This window comes from Cydia fagiglandana, chromosome 3 (genome assembly GCF_963556715.1).
Source record: "Cydia fagiglandana chromosome 3, ilCydFagi1.1, whole genome shotgun sequence".
Taxonomy (NCBI): domain Eukaryota; kingdom Metazoa; phylum Arthropoda; class Insecta; order Lepidoptera; family Tortricidae; genus Cydia; species Cydia fagiglandana.
This window is the reverse complement of record NC_085934.1, coordinates 14,500,217-14,516,924: the sequence shown is the minus strand read 5'-3', so window position 1 is coordinate 14,516,924 and position 16,708 is coordinate 14,500,217. Positions and strand designations below refer to the sequence as shown.

Genomic DNA, 16,708 nt, shown 5'->3' with positions numbered 1-16,708 from the left:
GTTTCCAAAATTAACTATGCCATTTAGTTCTCTTAAACGTACTTAACCATACTCCGAAGTTAACGGAATTCAATAAAAACACGGTGTATAGGTAATTGTGGAGGTGCGTAGGGAGTCTGGTTCTGGCTGAAAACAGCGCTGAAGTCTCACCCATGTGGGCGGCCATTTTCAGCATCAGGCTGACGCCAAAACCGTTTGCCACAGGTTAGCTACTGACTCGGAGTTAACCGTTAACTTGTACTGGTAACTCTGGGTTTAACCGATTAACCCTGTGTGGGCTAACCTTGGATGGCGCAAGGAGCCCTTAGTAGAGCTAAGGAAAATTATTTGCGTCCGTGGTTAGTGCAGGCGTGTGTTTGAATGGTGTGGTTAGTTAGTGTAATGGTGCAAGCAGGGACAGGTTAGGTCTGACTATAGAGTTAAATATGAAAAAGTAAAATTAAACTGCTTGTTATTGTTACCTAACAGCTCTATCTATTTGTACGTATATTTATATTGCTCCTCATGTGTGACGTGTGTATAAATTTATAAATTTTATTCTTATTGCATTGTAAAATACCTATCTGTTATTAATTAAACATTTACGTTCTGAATTAAATTAAGATATGCAGTTTGCAAATAATACATATAAAACAGAGCATATTGGGTTCGGTATAAGTTAATTGCGCTCTATTGTTTAATTATAATAGTGAAGAAAATAATAAACTTTTCATTGTTTCAGGTTCTCAAACTGCGTGAAATCTGCTTTAATGTACGACCACAACAGATCGAGCTTACATGAGGGACGTCGGTTGACGAAGAACTACCCCACGGAGGAGGCGCGCCTCCTGTGGAAATAAGATCTACGACACATTTCCGTTCAAAATATAATCGTTCAATATTTCAACATGAAGTTTATACGCTCGTTTTTCAAACGGATCACCGACGATCTCAAACAAAAGAAATTGATACCTCTCAAGATATTATTTTTCGTTCACGCTTCAAGTGAGTATTTTAAACAGCCGTTACAACCGTAGCTAAGTATTACATATTAACTATACGTACAGGAAGTCAAATATAGGACATTTTAATATAGGTATGTTATGTTATTGTGTTCGTATCTTCGTATCTACCTACATAAAGGGGAAAACCTGTGTTTGGCTTTTTAGTACCCTAACCTTGTTCATGTTGGTCTTATAGATTTTATTTATTAGCATCGAAGGAAACTGTGAAAATTTAGGTTTAATGAAATTCTCTACTGCTGACTTTATTATTTATTGTACTAGCATCGTATAAGTCAAGTCGTGTTCAAGGAATAAATGTACAATTTGGGCTCTCATTTATGAAACTAAAGTGAGAAGAAGTCCTTCGGTTAAAAGAACACAGTCTTATCAAGACATTAACTTATTTTGTGTCCATTGCATAATACTTTTTGGTTATAATTTATGTACCTACCTATAAGCTATAACATTAGAACATTTAATTGTCTAACACATGTCTCAATTCCGTGGTATTTGACTTTCGTCTACAGGAGCGTAGGCGTATTGGAAAAGAAAATCCATTTTATAACTTTGTGAACGTTTATCATCATCTCTGTAACTGTAGGTAGGTACTCTGCTGAACTCCCGCAGTTAAGCTTATGCAATAAGCGATCAGTTCATTAACTAATCGTTCAAATATCCGATATGACACAATATACTACATTATATGTATATTGACATTACCAATTGATACCATATCTCTCAATAAAATTGTTCCTTGTTGAATGCTTTTTAGGACACTCTGTATTTCAATAACAGGTGTTTCAAGTATGCACTGTTGCAGAACCCGCAAGATAACTTTTACCAATAAAAACACATCATCGACAGCTATTATTTACAGCTTCGTAATACAAGTTTTGTTAAATATTTTTAATCTTTTACTTCCACTGAACAGAATAGCTAGTAGGTAAACATGTATGATTCATTAAACATTAACATTAACTTGACCTCTATGAGTCTCGAATCCGGAAGCTTTTTTATTAATATCTTCGAGTTTAGACATCGTTAGTGGCCAATGTTTGTCTCTACATTTATCTATAAATACATCTCCAAAAATTCCTGCATAACTGACTCTTATTCGAAAGATTTTTAATTAAAGGTGGTTCTCCTTGCTCGATTTTCATACAACTTTCTTGGCACCCTAGCTCCTATTATATAGGGTTTCTTCACTTGTATATGTAATGTTTGGGTAGTATATATATTTCTGTCTTCGCAGAACGTAAAAAAATACTAGATTTTGATTAAAATTATTAAGAAAAAAGCCTTTGAATATTGGTAAAATTTTGCCTCATTGCTTGTTTGTGTGAGTGATGCTTATAGTATCGGTGTAATTCTAACATGGCGACTTCATTTGACAAGTAATCATTTTTAATTTGTCAAAGGTGTAACAGATGGCACTTTAAAACCGCAACACAGATTACCTGTGTATTTTGTTTTATTTTCACTCAATAGAGGGAGGTATATTTAATGCACAAAGCATGTTACGAGTATACCTACTCATTTAAGAATCTCCTTTCTGATATAATTTCATTCCCAGATTTAATATAACTTAATAATTATTATGATTATTACACAATAAAATACATTAATATATTTATAGAAAGGTCAGTCCAAACAATCATTCGCGTTACGGTCGTCCACCGAAAACCCTTGTGAATTCTGCTTTCGTTTCGGTAAATGTTCTCTGGAAAAGCCTATATTTATTGTAACAATGATTTTTAAACTAAAATACCTAGCTATATTTTTCTCAAAAATATATATAGTAGTGGACCCTATAATGGACGTGGAACCAGTTATGGGACAAAAAACCACAAATCCTCTAAAATAAGTATCTAAAAATAGTTTATAAACACTGTCTGTATATTATCATAAATATGAGTCTTAGAGCTGTTTCAATTTAAAGTTTCATTAAATTTGGTTATTTTTTAAGAAATTGGCGTCAACCCAAAAGTTGTCGTGTCACTGAAAAAAAATACCACTACGAATTCTTAACAACTTCGCTAAGAGAGGTGAGTTAATTTATTAAATTTTAATTAATTAATACTCGATGAAAACTAGAATGTGTTTTGTTAATTGCATTTACCATGAGATAATGTATACAACACACTATGTTGTGACTCCACAGATGTAAAAAAAATAGTGGTATTTGGCCCAATCCCATTATAGGAGCTGTAAAACTGCATGCCTCCTATAATGGGACAATTGACATTATAATGCTTGCCATGGCATAATTTCATGTTTAAACAATACAGAAGTAAAATGTAGTTACGAAATACGTCAACCAGGAGGTATTCTCGGACTTCGCATAAATTAATATCGTTTTTCCAAACTTTTATTTAACTTGCCCTGTTAGTTTGTGTGGGTCAAATTTTGGTAACTGAATTTGAGCCACTTTTCGATTTCCGATACAATTGAATTTTTTTGTAAGTACGTAATTAAGTATGCAAATCTGATGATAATGCAATATTATATATGATAACATCGACCTGATCTTATGATGGAGACAGGAGGTGGCCATGGGAATTTTATCGAAATAAACCCTAACTAATTGTGTTAGGTATATTAGAATTGTCTCGATGGATCTAATACAATAATAATTGGCTGTGGAAAGAAAAATACATTCATCGATAAAAGCTTATACCAAAAATTGATTTTTTTGCCATAACTTATACCCCATTTCAATATTTTATACTGATAGAGCAATGTCCATTATAGGGGGCCCATTACTGGATCCACGTCCATTACTGGGGGCCCATTACTGGAGCTTTGGTGTCCATGACTGGAGAAGAAAAAAACATAGTTTTAATTTGTTAAGTATGTGGAAACTCATTGCAATATCTTTGATACAACACGCCTAAAACATGAAAGACGGATAGGACTTTCATCTTTTAACACGCTAAGCGGTAGACCAGTTACATGTATAAGGGAAATATCATAAATACTCCAAATTTCTTCTTAAATGTCCCATGACTGGTGCTGTTACTATAGGTATGTGGAGAAAAATGTCATCTTCTTGTAAATAAACAAGATTCTATAATATCTTCTGCTTGTGCATAACAATAACATTAGTAGATGATACTTTTAGGGTTCCGTACCCAAAGGGTAAAACGGGACCCTATTACTAAGACTTCGCTGTCCGTCCGTCTGTCTGTCACCAGGCTGTATCTCACGAACCGTGATAGCTAGACAGTTGAAATTTTCACAGATGATGTATTTCTGTTGCCGCTATAACAACAAATACTAAAAACAGAATAAAATAAAGATTTAATTGGGGCTCCCATACAACAAACGTGATTTTTGACCAAAGTTAAGCAACGTCGGGAGTGGTCAGTACTTGGATGGGTGACCGTTTTTTTTTTGCTTTTTTTTTTGTTTTTTTTTGCATTATAGTACGGAACCCTTCGTGCGCGAGTCCGACTCGCACTTGCCTGGTTTTTTTTCAAAAATGCTGCCTTTCACCCGAGTTAAAACACTCTACTTTTCATTTCGCATACGAGGAAAGTAAAATGCATGTGTTTTTTTAAATACATTTTTATAGTAGGTATTTTTGAGAGTAGGTATTTTTGAGAGTAGGTATTTTCAATTAACAATTTGGCCAAAAGTAATTTATGGAATGGGGAGTCAAATATCAGAATGGAAATTGTATAACAAATCCATTTATACCCAAATTTCAATTGCTTATTGTAAAAAGAATAATAAAATCGTACTTGTAATTGGAACCTAAACTGCTCTAGTGCAGAAACGTATCATTTCCTGCACACCTTTTACAACAACAATGACCCTCTTTCATATATTCGGTCAAATTGTGCTTTTTGAAAAACTAATTATAGCCAGCCTTTTATGAATGTAGTATGATACCTTAGGGTATGGTGCTTTACGCACACTAGCGTCCCTTCCCCTCCCCCTGACGCAACCCACCCTTTTTGCATGAAATATGTCCCGGTTCACAGTTTTTTACATTTTTTGAGGAAAGTATACATTTTAGGAAAAAAAGTGTCAATGAAAGAAATAATCCTTAATAAATTCTTAATAAAAAAGGTCATATTCATTTTTTTTATATCATGCACCTAATTCATGTATTAGCTTGTCAAAATTCGAAATAACATAGTTTTTACTTAGGGTTCGAAACTCATTTATTATACACGGTGTAACATGAGGAAACTGAATAATTTTAGCAGCGTATTCCTGATCACATTTAGAGACAAAAATGTCCTATAAACTTTTTTGAAATTCGCCTAGTTTCAGAGTTAATACCAATAAAAAAAAAACAAGTTTCTATTGTTACATAGTTCAAAACGCCTTTTTGATGGCGATGTTGCTACTATGGGATTTAGTCTAAATATCCTTATTGATATGTCAAAAAGTGACAAGTAACACTTTACAAAAACTAAGTTTTACGAAAAAAAAAACCATTTTAAGTGACAATTTTTATATACAAATTCATTCATAAAATTAAAAAAAAAACCAAAAAAAATTTTTTTTTTGGCGAAATTGACCTAAACATATTACATCTTTTCCTTTTTTTGACCTCATGTATACATTTTAGGATAAAAGTGTCAATGAAAGAAATAGTTCCTTATTAAATTCTTAGTAAAAAAGGTTATATATTCATTTTATAACACTTATTATACAAGGTGTCCTCAAGAAATGCGAAAGATTTTATTTCTGAGGTCAAATTAAAAGAAGGAAAAAATGTTTGTATGAGTTTAGGTCAATTTCGCCGAAAACAATTTTTTTTATTGTTTTTAGGGTTCCGTACTTCAAAAGGAAAAAACGGAACCCTTATAGGATCACTCGTGCGTCTGTCTGTCTGTCCGTCTGTCACAGCCGATTTTCTCCGGAACTACTGGACCAATCAAGTTGTAATCTGGTACACATATGTAAGTTTGTAAACAAATGAATTTTAAACATGGGGGCCACTTTTTGGGGGTAAATGAAAAAATTAAAAAATAAAAAATTTCAAACTATATCATGTTACATATCAAATGAAAGAGCTTATTGTAAGGATCTCAAATATATATTTTTTATAATTTTCGAATAAACACTTTAGAAGTTATTCAAGAAAATAGGCAAAAAATGACTATTCCCCCCTCCCCCTTTATCTTCGAAACTACTAGGTTTAAAATTTTGAAAAAATACATAAAATAGGTCTATGATGACAGGAAAACCTATTAGAAATGTACAGTCAAGCGTGAGTCGGACTTAATTACAGTTTTTGATCCGACTCCTACGGATTTTTTAAAGATTTCACTCACGTTTCGCATAAATAATGTTTAGTTTTAAGTTTATAAAATACATATGTATGTTAGTCTGTAAGGTATTTGTAATATGGGCCTTGTTCCCTGAATTAAATATCTAAATAAATAAATAAATAAAATAAAAAATACATTGTTAAAAATTGTGTAATATACGGAATCCTTGGAACGCGAGTCCGACTCGCACTTGGCCGCAATTTTTTAATTTTTTGAGTATATATGTATGTACATAAAAAGTAAATGTTATTGGTAAACTTGTCAGTTAACATGGATTTTTACTTTTTTTTCGGTAAACATAGTTTTTGCAACGTGTTACTTAATTGTCACTTTTTGACATATCAATAAGGATATTTAGACTAAATCCCATAGTAACAACATCGCCATCAAAAAGGCGTTTTGAACTATGTAACAATCATCATCATTTCAGCCTATATACGTCCCACTGCTGAGCACAGGCCTCCTCTCATGCGCGAGAGGGCTTGGGCTATAGTCCCCACGCTAGCCCAATGCGGATTGGATGTAACAATAGAAACTTGTTTTTTTTTTATTGGTATTAACTCTGAAACTAGGCGAATTTCAAAAAAGTTTATAGGACATTTTTGTCTCTAAATGTGATCAGGAATACGCTGTTAAAATTATTCGGTTTCCTCATGTTACACCGTGTATAATAAATGAGTTTCGAACCCTAAGTAAAAACTATGTTATTTCGAATTTTGACAAGCTAATACATGAATTAGGTGCATGATATAAAAAAAATGAATATGACCTTTTTTATTAAGAATTTATTAAGGATTATTTCTTTCATTGACACTTTTTTCCTAAAATATATTCTTTCCTCAAAAAATGTAAAAAACTGTGTACCGGGACATATTTCATGCAAAAAGGGGGGGTTGCGTCAGGGGGAGGGGAAGGGACGCTAGTGTGCGTAAAGCACCATACCCTATGGTATCATACTACATTCATAAAAGGCTGGCTATAATTAGTTTGTCTTCCCCATACATTAGAACACAATTTAACCGAATCAATAGCATGAGAAATGAAACGGATATTTCTTGTTTTCTTTGCATTAGCATTTTTCTCTCGATAATTTAATCAATTTGCAACATAAGTAGAAGAATCCTCATATATCCATAAATATCAAAATATAAAAGGACATACATTTTCAGAAGAATTCCCCGTGCGACGTTGCCAAGTGGTTTAAAGTACAACATGCTCGCAACGTTTGGATGTCAATAACTCGACAATGAAAAATTATATTTCAAATCAATTCAAACTTGATATTTTTGACAGTAATGGGTTACTTAAATAAGAAGGCATTTTTCGCCCGGGTCTACTATGGTCAAATGGTCTAGTGGCTTTTAGCTACTGAGTATAAGTCTAACAAGTTGAACAGCATGACAGGGTTCAAACCACGAACTCGAAGACTCATTTCTTTTTGTATTTATTTATTTATTTTGTTTCATCTTTTTGGAAATTTTATATGCCTTATTTTAAAAGTTATTTTAAGTAAATGTGTTGTATTTGATTATTTCATGTAGGTATATCATTTCAATAAAATTTTGGAAACTTATTTTATACCTGGTCAAGCAAATCTTGTCAGTAAAAAAACCGGGCAAGTGCGAGTCGGACTCGCGCACGAAGGGTTCCGTACCATAATGCAAAAAAAACAAAAAAAAAAGCAAAAAAAAAACGGTCACCCATCCAAGTACCTACTGACCACTCCCGACGTTGCTTAACTTTGGTCAAAAATCACGTTTGTTGTATGGGAGCCCCATTTAAATCTTTATTTTATTCTGTTTTTAGTATTTGTTGTTATAGCGGCAACAGAAATACATCATCTGTGAAAATTTCAACTGTCTAGCTATCACGGTTCGTGAGATACAGCCTGGTGACAGACGGACGGACGGACGGACGGACGGACGGACGGACAGCGAAGTCTTAGTAATAGGGTCCCGTTTTACCCTTTGGGTACGGAACCCTAAAAAGGCGCGAAATTCAAATGTTCTATGAACGATATCCCTTCGCGCCTACATTTTTCAAATTTGCCGCCTTTTTCTACTGACAAGATCTGCTTGACCAGCTATACTTCGTCGATAGTTGACTTCTTATATACCTATTCTGCGATCCTAATTAGCCTCATGCATGACTTTTTTTTAATTATTTTAATCATTATTTATATCCTTTGAAATCGGAAAATAAAAATACTTTTATAAATCTTCCCATAATATTATTAAAAAATAATTAAAATACTGAAAATATTTTACTCACGTAAGTTTAGTTTCGAAGAATAACATACGCTTAAAATAATTCAAAAGAGAATGCTAAAATTATAAAATAAAAAAAAACTGGCATTGTCGGGGTTTGAACCATGTATCTTAGCTACAATCTGATTTTTTTCAAAATAGAGGCTACGGGTGCCACGAGCACATGACATTTGATGGTCGAAAACATTAGTTGCTTCTGAATGCGTTGTAATTCTTAATCGTTGCTCAAACAAGAATTTATTATTTAATTTCCAATCTTTTTTCAACAATAAACATTTCATCCGCTGCGCCCTCTAGGTTACTTTACTGTAACATTACGAATGTGCTGACATTTGACACTGACTTTAAGGTGACTTTAAGTACGTAAGTGTGCGTGAATGCAAGAAATTGCAATATTTTGCAGTTGGATTCCGGTAATAACGAAATGAGACAATGTTGAGTTGAACATGTCTCGATTTAGATGTAGTATTTTTTATAGTTTTCGCACATATCAACACATCTTATGAAACTTTGTATTTTGGGAGAAATAGTGAAAATCCACAATTCGTGCACAGTGACGCCATCTTTTGGCTGATAATCGGCATCCCATCCCTAGATATCCACCTTAATGGCTCTTTTCATATTTGTTATCAATTCGAAGAATGAAAAGTATAATATGTATCTACTTATTTACCTCTGCATTTTGTACCTGATGACCAGTGGGAGTAAACTTACTTTTTAATTCTGTGTAATTTTTAGGCGAACAAAACAACAAAGACACGAACCTTTTGGAGTTTTCCTCGAGGTTTTAACTTATTAGTTATTAGGTACAAAATTAAAGTAAGAGAATGAACTCTCTTTTTCTTATAGCACTGTTCGTGCTGTACCCGTACCTGACAATCCACATGCGCGAGCTGGGCATCAACGTGGAGGAGACCGCCATCATGTCCGCCGTGACGCCCGTCGTGGCCATCGTGCTGCCCCCGCTCGCCGGCATGCTGGCGGACAAGATAGGCAACTTCAGGGTCAGTCCTTATACTTGTATCTCTGTTCGTGCTGTTCCCATATCTGACGGGGAGCTGGGCATCAACGTGGAGGAGACCGCCATCATGTCGGCCGTGACGCCCGTCGTGGCCATCGTGCTGCCGCCGCTCGCCGGCATGCTGGCGGACAAGATAGGCAACTTCAGGGTCAGTCCGTATACTTGTAGCTCTGTTCGTGATGTACCCATGACTGACGGGGAGCTGGGCATCAACGTAGAGGAGACCGCCATCATGTCGGCCGTGACGCCCGTCGTGGCCATCGTGCTGCCGCCGCTCGCCGGCATGCTGGCGGACAAGATAGGCAACCTCAGTGTCAAATACAGGTGGTTGTTTGGATCTGTTACTGAACAACCTTACATTAACCTCCATAATTTGATCATATGTTTTCATCTACCCTCAACTTTTATATAAATACCTAAAGATACAGACTATAACCATTGACCACGATCGCTATTTAAATTGTTCGAACTTTGGGATCGCGATATAATTTAAAGCGTGTCATTATACGCGTCTTATTTTAAAGTAATTACCGAAACCGACATATCGCTCAGCAGCAGATCACCAACTACTACCTAGTAAGAGAGAAGATTACCTAGACACATAATTAGCCCCATTTTCAATACAATATGGTTTTGGTTAAATTGAAAATAGGTACTTAACACTCAAACTAATTAGAAAACCGCGTAACCATTGTGAACAATGTGAATATATTATATACGTATATAACTATGTGTATAATATATTCGACGGCCAAAATAATTAGTTGCTAAAAGGGCCAATGCTAATTTATGTAGTTACTATAGTTACTTTTTGAGTTAAGCTCATTGAGAGATAAGTATGTATTTTCAATGATTGAAGACGTTTGGACACTGACTGAATGTCACCGTGACCAGTTACCAGTATGAGTTATCTGAAGCATAGTAATCATTACGTACCTAATATCTAAGAAATCTTGAATTTTATAACTTGCAGAGTAACTTGGTAAAAAGTGACGTTGGTACGATGTACGTTACGTACATCAAGAGTTCTGGCTTAGATCCAAATGCACTAATTCAAATGAAATATGCACTAATAGAATAGAAAAGCATTACTTTGTTAGTAATTACAAAATTGCATCAATGGTAAAACAGTTGTTACATAAGAATAGGAACCACTAAAGTAAACGGGAAAACTATAATTAGGAACGTTTACGCTATTAAATGGAAATTACTTGAGTGCCGTATCATTAAGTAAGATTGATATGAGGCGCGTTTAATAGAAATGCTAAAACTGTTGTAGTTTACTAAGTAGCCAACTGATTGGAAGGCTTTAAAGTAAATATCGGTATGGTGAAACGGATATATAACCGGCTTTTTGTGGAGGTCAAATATAGATGTGTGGTAGCATTGAATGAATGATATTGAAAACGTAGGTAATTTATGGGGTCGTTATGGTACATAGGGATCGCTTTGGGATACAATAACCTTTACCTTGCATTGTGGATTCGGCCATTGTGCGCGCCGGAGTCGCGTGCGTCATTGGCCATTCAAAACACTCGCCAACCGTTTTCCCACAGGCAGACCAGTATACATTTGAACTTTAATTCACGTGCAAATCTTGCAAATATCTGACTCATGTTACATCGGAGAAGAACGGAGCGGTTTATGAATAGCATATTGACTTGTCGCCCGGAAGAAGCACGCTACCATACAAATACAAACCGAACATAATACGGTATACTTTTATTTACTTAGTCACGAATATAGTACAAAACCGTTTCATTTGACAAATAAACAGGACAAATACGTTTTCACCACACCAGCTCGGAAAGGCTTACTTTGCACTTCAAAAACGGATAGCAAAGTTGCATTTTAATCACATGTGAGGCAAAGTAATCAAATGCAAATTTTGAGTTGTTTTCTTATGTTTGCTGGTAGAATTGACTTTTAAATGATGATTTTGGATGATACATATTTAATAACATTCATTTGGATTTGATTTTGTTTGATATTTTTCATTTAATATTTGTTTCGGGTTGGTGTGGTGAAAATTGTTGTGTTTCACTCGGGGGCAAATTTTGTTTAGCCCTCGTGCTTTGAAACCCTCGCAACGCTCAGGATTCCATTTTTCGAATCTTTTTCCAATCCAATTTTGGAATCTTTCGCTTGCTCGGGTGTCAATATTAGCACGAGCGGTTAAACAACAACTTTGCCCCCTTGTAAAACAAATAACTATTATTAACGCTTATCAAAATTAGTATAAACATAAGAATATACGCATCATGCTCTTTCTTGGTGATGATTTTTAAACATAGGTATATATAATAGCGTGCAAAAATATATTTAACTAATGGGACTCACAGATAGCGGATAAGCTAGGGAGACAAAGTACAAAGCATCTACTTAGATGCCGTAACATCAATTTAACACACTATTTTGCAAGTCGTTGTTGTGATATTTAGATACATAAGTAGATAAATAAAAAAGTCAAGACCCTACCAACTATAGTCAACAACTTAAATATACATTACGCTGTCATGATGACGACTAATGATCTTATCAAAGCAGTTTTCCGCCTGTGAACATGTCATGGCGCCGCTAGGCTTCTATGAAGACAGGAGTAGGTATTTATTTATGAACAATGTGCATCTTTATGTTGTTGTCGAGTCTGCTAATTATGTATCACGCATTTACCTTTTTGTGTTATACAAGTCAGTAGGTAATACGACTTTTTGGACCTTAGTGCCCTAAGAATAAAATCTGTGCTCGTTGGGGATATGGAAAAATTTCACTACTTAGTTTCATTTTACGTAGGGTGGGAATAGTTATAGAAACAAGGCATAACACACAGAAAAATAAAAAATAGTTATTTGTTTTACAAGGGGGCAAAGTTGTTGTTTAACCGCTCGTGCTAATATTGATACCCGAGCATGCGAAAGATTCCATAATTGAACCACGAGCGTAGCGAGTGGTTCGAGAAATGGAATCTTGAGCGTTGCGAGGGTTTCAAGGCACGAGGGTTAAACAAAATTTGCCCCCGAGTGAAACACAAAAATTTTCACCACACCAACCCGAAGCAAATATTAAATGTAAAATATCAAACACAATCAAACCAAATCAAATCCAAATGAATGTTATTAAATATTTATCATCCCAAATCATCATTTAAAAGTCAATTCACCCAGGAAACATAAGATAACAACTCAGAATTTGCATTTGATTACTTTGCCTCACATATGAATAAAATGCAACTTTGCTATCAGTTTTTAAAGCGCAAAGTAAGCCTTTCCGAGCTGGTGTGGTGAAAAATATATTTTCTATTCCTATAGGTTAGGTAAGTTAAAAATAAAATGTGTAAAATTTATCGGACATTTCCACAGTGTTCTAAAAGTTTTGGGTACAGAAAAATCTAATCAGAATCTGAATCTGTTCTGACCCGGCACCCTGAAATAATGTTTAAGCACTAATAGCCACTATATAAGTACTCTTTAGTTTAGAGTCTCAGTAATATATTTTTCATTTCATTTAGCTGTTGTTGGCGTTATCGTCGGCGCTGGGCGGCGCGTCGGCGCTGCTGTTGCTGGCGGTGCCGGTGGGGCGCATCACGGTGACGTTCCCGCCCGCCGTGGAGCTGCTGGCGAGCTGCGACAGCGACGCGCTGCGGCTGCGGCACGTGCACGACCACCCCTGCCGCCCGCTGCACCCGTACGCCTACGACGTTAACCTCACGTGAGTGCTGACGAAGTTAGGGCACTAGGGGCAGAGGCTAATTTAATTATAAGGGCATAGACATGGGCCACTATTTCTTTAGTTCATATTTATATCTATTTTTTTAATCATTTATTTACAAAAAAGATATACATATACGGTGGTATTACCAAAAGAAATTAATAACTTAGCTTAAATCTAAAACAGGTTCTTGAGGTATTGTACCAAAACCAAGGATGCTGACGAGGATCATTAAGCCGATGCAAGCTGTAATGACGCTTAATACAACTGTAGTAGAGTTACATCTTGAGCAATGAATATGGAGAAACTTATTTTGGTTTCACTGTATTAAATTATAGATCGAAAATAGATATCGTATCCCGAGTCTGAAGACGTATTGGTTAAAAACCAGCCTTAGGCACCAGAGGTCTGTACCAATATCTGTGTCTGTAATATATATTGACATCTATTTTCGATTTATAGAGCAATCAAGTATAATACCTACCTCTCTCAAGTAGGTCACAATAATGACGTGTATTACTAGTACAATTATGTAGACATGATTGAAGTTTCTTGAAGGCTGGGGCTTCAACCTATCTCACAGAGATACTTGTATTGTATCCTATTATTAACGGGGATCAGTTTAAATAACAATGTAAATAAACCCTCTCTGTTTTATAGGACCCTTTCGTGCGGTTTTGTATGTGATCTCCCATCTGAAATGATAAAAAACCAAACTGACGAGATGATACACATGCACTCGTACGTCATACAGCTGCAGTCGCCCGTCAGCTCGCAGCAGCTCATCTACCGGCACACGGTGTCCTCGTTCCTCAAGCCAATGGCGCCTAAAAAGGACAAGAGCACAGCAAGAATATTAACCAATGATCCCTTATTTAATACAACTGCGACTTTGGTTCCACCTGACCAGATATTCTTCCCAGCGCCACAGCTCTATAAAATGGAATGTACCCATGACTCGCTGAATGCCTCATGCTATTTCGCCTGGGATAGTTTTGCGTCAGAACAGAAGGAAGTAAACGACGAGAGTCATTTTCGAATCAGGATATCACACGACGGCGAGCAGGCTGAACAAGACGCGAGGAAATACACTGTTAACGCGATTACAGCTTGGGAGAGTCAATCAGAATTCGTAAAAGATGTCAGTGGTATTGAGAGTACGACGTGTATTGACAGTTTGAGTAAGGTAATTTGTATGGCTTTGTTTTATGTTTTTTTCCATTTCATTGTTAAACCACTTTGAATAGAAGAGGATATTCTTAATTTAACTCTACTTTTTGTATTTGTTTGTTACTTAGCATTGTTCCAAAATAATTTGAATAATATAACTATGCAATTAAATATTTAAAACCTCTATGCTACAATGCCGTCAAAATCCACTTTATCCTAAAAATGCCTTACATTATTTTGGAAAAGATTTGATACTCTTCAAACTGCTTAACCGATTTCTATGAAACATATATATTAGCTAAGACCATCGCAAGAAAACTCGCTTTCACGTAAAAAAGTTGTTGAGAACGCTGGAGAGCTAAGGATACCACAGACAGACAGACAGACAGGATCAGTTTGTTTTATGTATCGTTATTGCTAAAGGTCGTCAACCTCATTTCACTGCATAGTACTTACGAGTATGTTACGTATTCTTAATACATTCTACAGCAGATTGTGTTTCATACCTTCAATATACATAATTTTACACTGTTTAGTACTTTTTTCGTAGAGCATTTTTACTACTCTAATATCAGGCGCAAGCTGTGCTTGAACTAAGATTTTTTTAAAATCAAGAGTTTAACATTACTAGAAACAGTTTTGTGAAGTTGTTGTTAAGTGTACCTACTTACTGTTATGTTGGCACAGGGCTCGAGCGGGGTATGGGTCCGCGCGGGCGCGTTGCGTTTCCAGCGCTGCGCGGCGGCGTGCGCGGCCGCTGCGCCGCGCTCCAGCCTGTGCGAGAACACGCAGCAGCAGAAGGATATCGACCCCGCGTTCACCTTCTGGGCGTACCTCGCTGTAAGTTATGATCGATATGGTTATTACTTAATAGTGTACTATGTTTTATTCATGGTTTAGTGACGTAGACCTTTATATGGGACCTTGTATCATAGAGAAATAAGTTTGTAAGCTTAGAGTGCTAACTTTATATACATCAGTTTCCTTAATAAATTATAACTTCTATGGGAGGTATAGGTAAGTCACACGAAGAATAAACGTTACTTGGAATAGATTCTGGTCCCTAAAAGAAATTCTGAAAGGGAATTACAACCTGCACATGAAAAAAACGGTATTTGATACCTGCCTTCTGCCTTGTCTACTGTACGGGTGCCAGACTTGGGTGTACACAGATACCGTAAAGCAAAAAATTAAATGCACTCAGCGGGCAATGGAACGAAGTATGCTACATATTAGAAAAATAGAAAAGGTAAAAAGCCAAGACATAAGAAATAGAACAAAGATTACTGACGCGCTTAAACATGCACTCACACTAAAGTGGAAATGGGCAGGCCACATCTCACGTTACACAGATAAAAGATGGACCAAAACAACCACACAATGGAAGGGGCCAACAGGGAAAAGAAAAATTGGAAAACCAAAAAGACGGTGGGCTGATGACATAAAAGACATAGCAGGAAGCGACTGGATGAATAAAGGCAAAGACAGGGAAACATGGCATAAGATGGAGGAGGCCTTTACCCAATAAGGGGTCCATATTTCAAACAAACTTACAAACTAACCACACTAACATTAACTATATGGAAAAAGAAACTAACAACTATAACAACAACACATTATAATTGTAATTATCCTTTTTTATGTGAAATATGGAATAAATGGCTTTATTATTTATTATTTATTTATTATTTATGGGAGGTATGGAAAAACGCACTATTTACCTATAAGTTTGAAACTCGGTTAATTTATAAGTATTAAGCTCAAATTTTATTACAAACAAGTTTTTGTAAAGCTCGCTAAATCTTATATCTATACCTATATGTTTATATCTATGGAGTGGGCACTCTAGGCTTATTTATTTCTCCGATACTTGTACTTACAAAGGGGTCAGTGATAAGATTACTTAGGTAGGTACGAGTAGGTATTATGCCACCATGAAGTTCACTAAAGTGTCACCTGCATTTTGTACGGAGAGTGTGGGAATGTGTTCCCTCCAAGCTCAGCGTATATTAATTTGAGCACGTGGCGAGCTAGGTAGCATGCATATTGAGCGACGGAACCGCTGATGGGAAGATTGTCGGCTAATCGGCTCTAACTGGGTAATGGCGAACTTGATACGGTGCGAGCGCCCGACCCATTGCCACCGATCTTGTTCCAAGACCCTGCGCCCCGTTGTGGCCCACTTGCTACATGGTCATACAGCTACCTTTACTTTATATGTTTCCTCAACATCATTTCTTGTTTGCATTTTCCTATTTATTTGTTTATTAT

At 35.9% G+C, this 16,708-nt stretch overlaps 1 protein-coding gene across 1 annotated transcript in view; it reads left to right on the top strand.

The window, feature by feature from the left end:
* LOC134680179 (uncharacterized) overlaps positions 1-16,708 on the top strand; it is a 38,308-nt gene that overhangs the window by 10,786 nt on the left and 10,814 nt on the right. The window contains exons 2-6 of the mRNA XM_063539256.1: positions 722-984; positions 9,388-9,542; positions 13,068-13,267; positions 13,928-14,453; positions 15,125-15,277. Of these exons, the coding sequence (XP_063395326.1) occupies positions 888-984; positions 9,388-9,542; positions 13,068-13,267; positions 13,928-14,453; positions 15,125-15,277 (1,131 nt within the window). The 5' untranslated portion in view covers positions 722-887. The remainder of the gene's footprint in view (positions 1-721; positions 985-9,387; positions 9,543-13,067; positions 13,268-13,927; positions 14,454-15,124; positions 15,278-16,708) is intronic.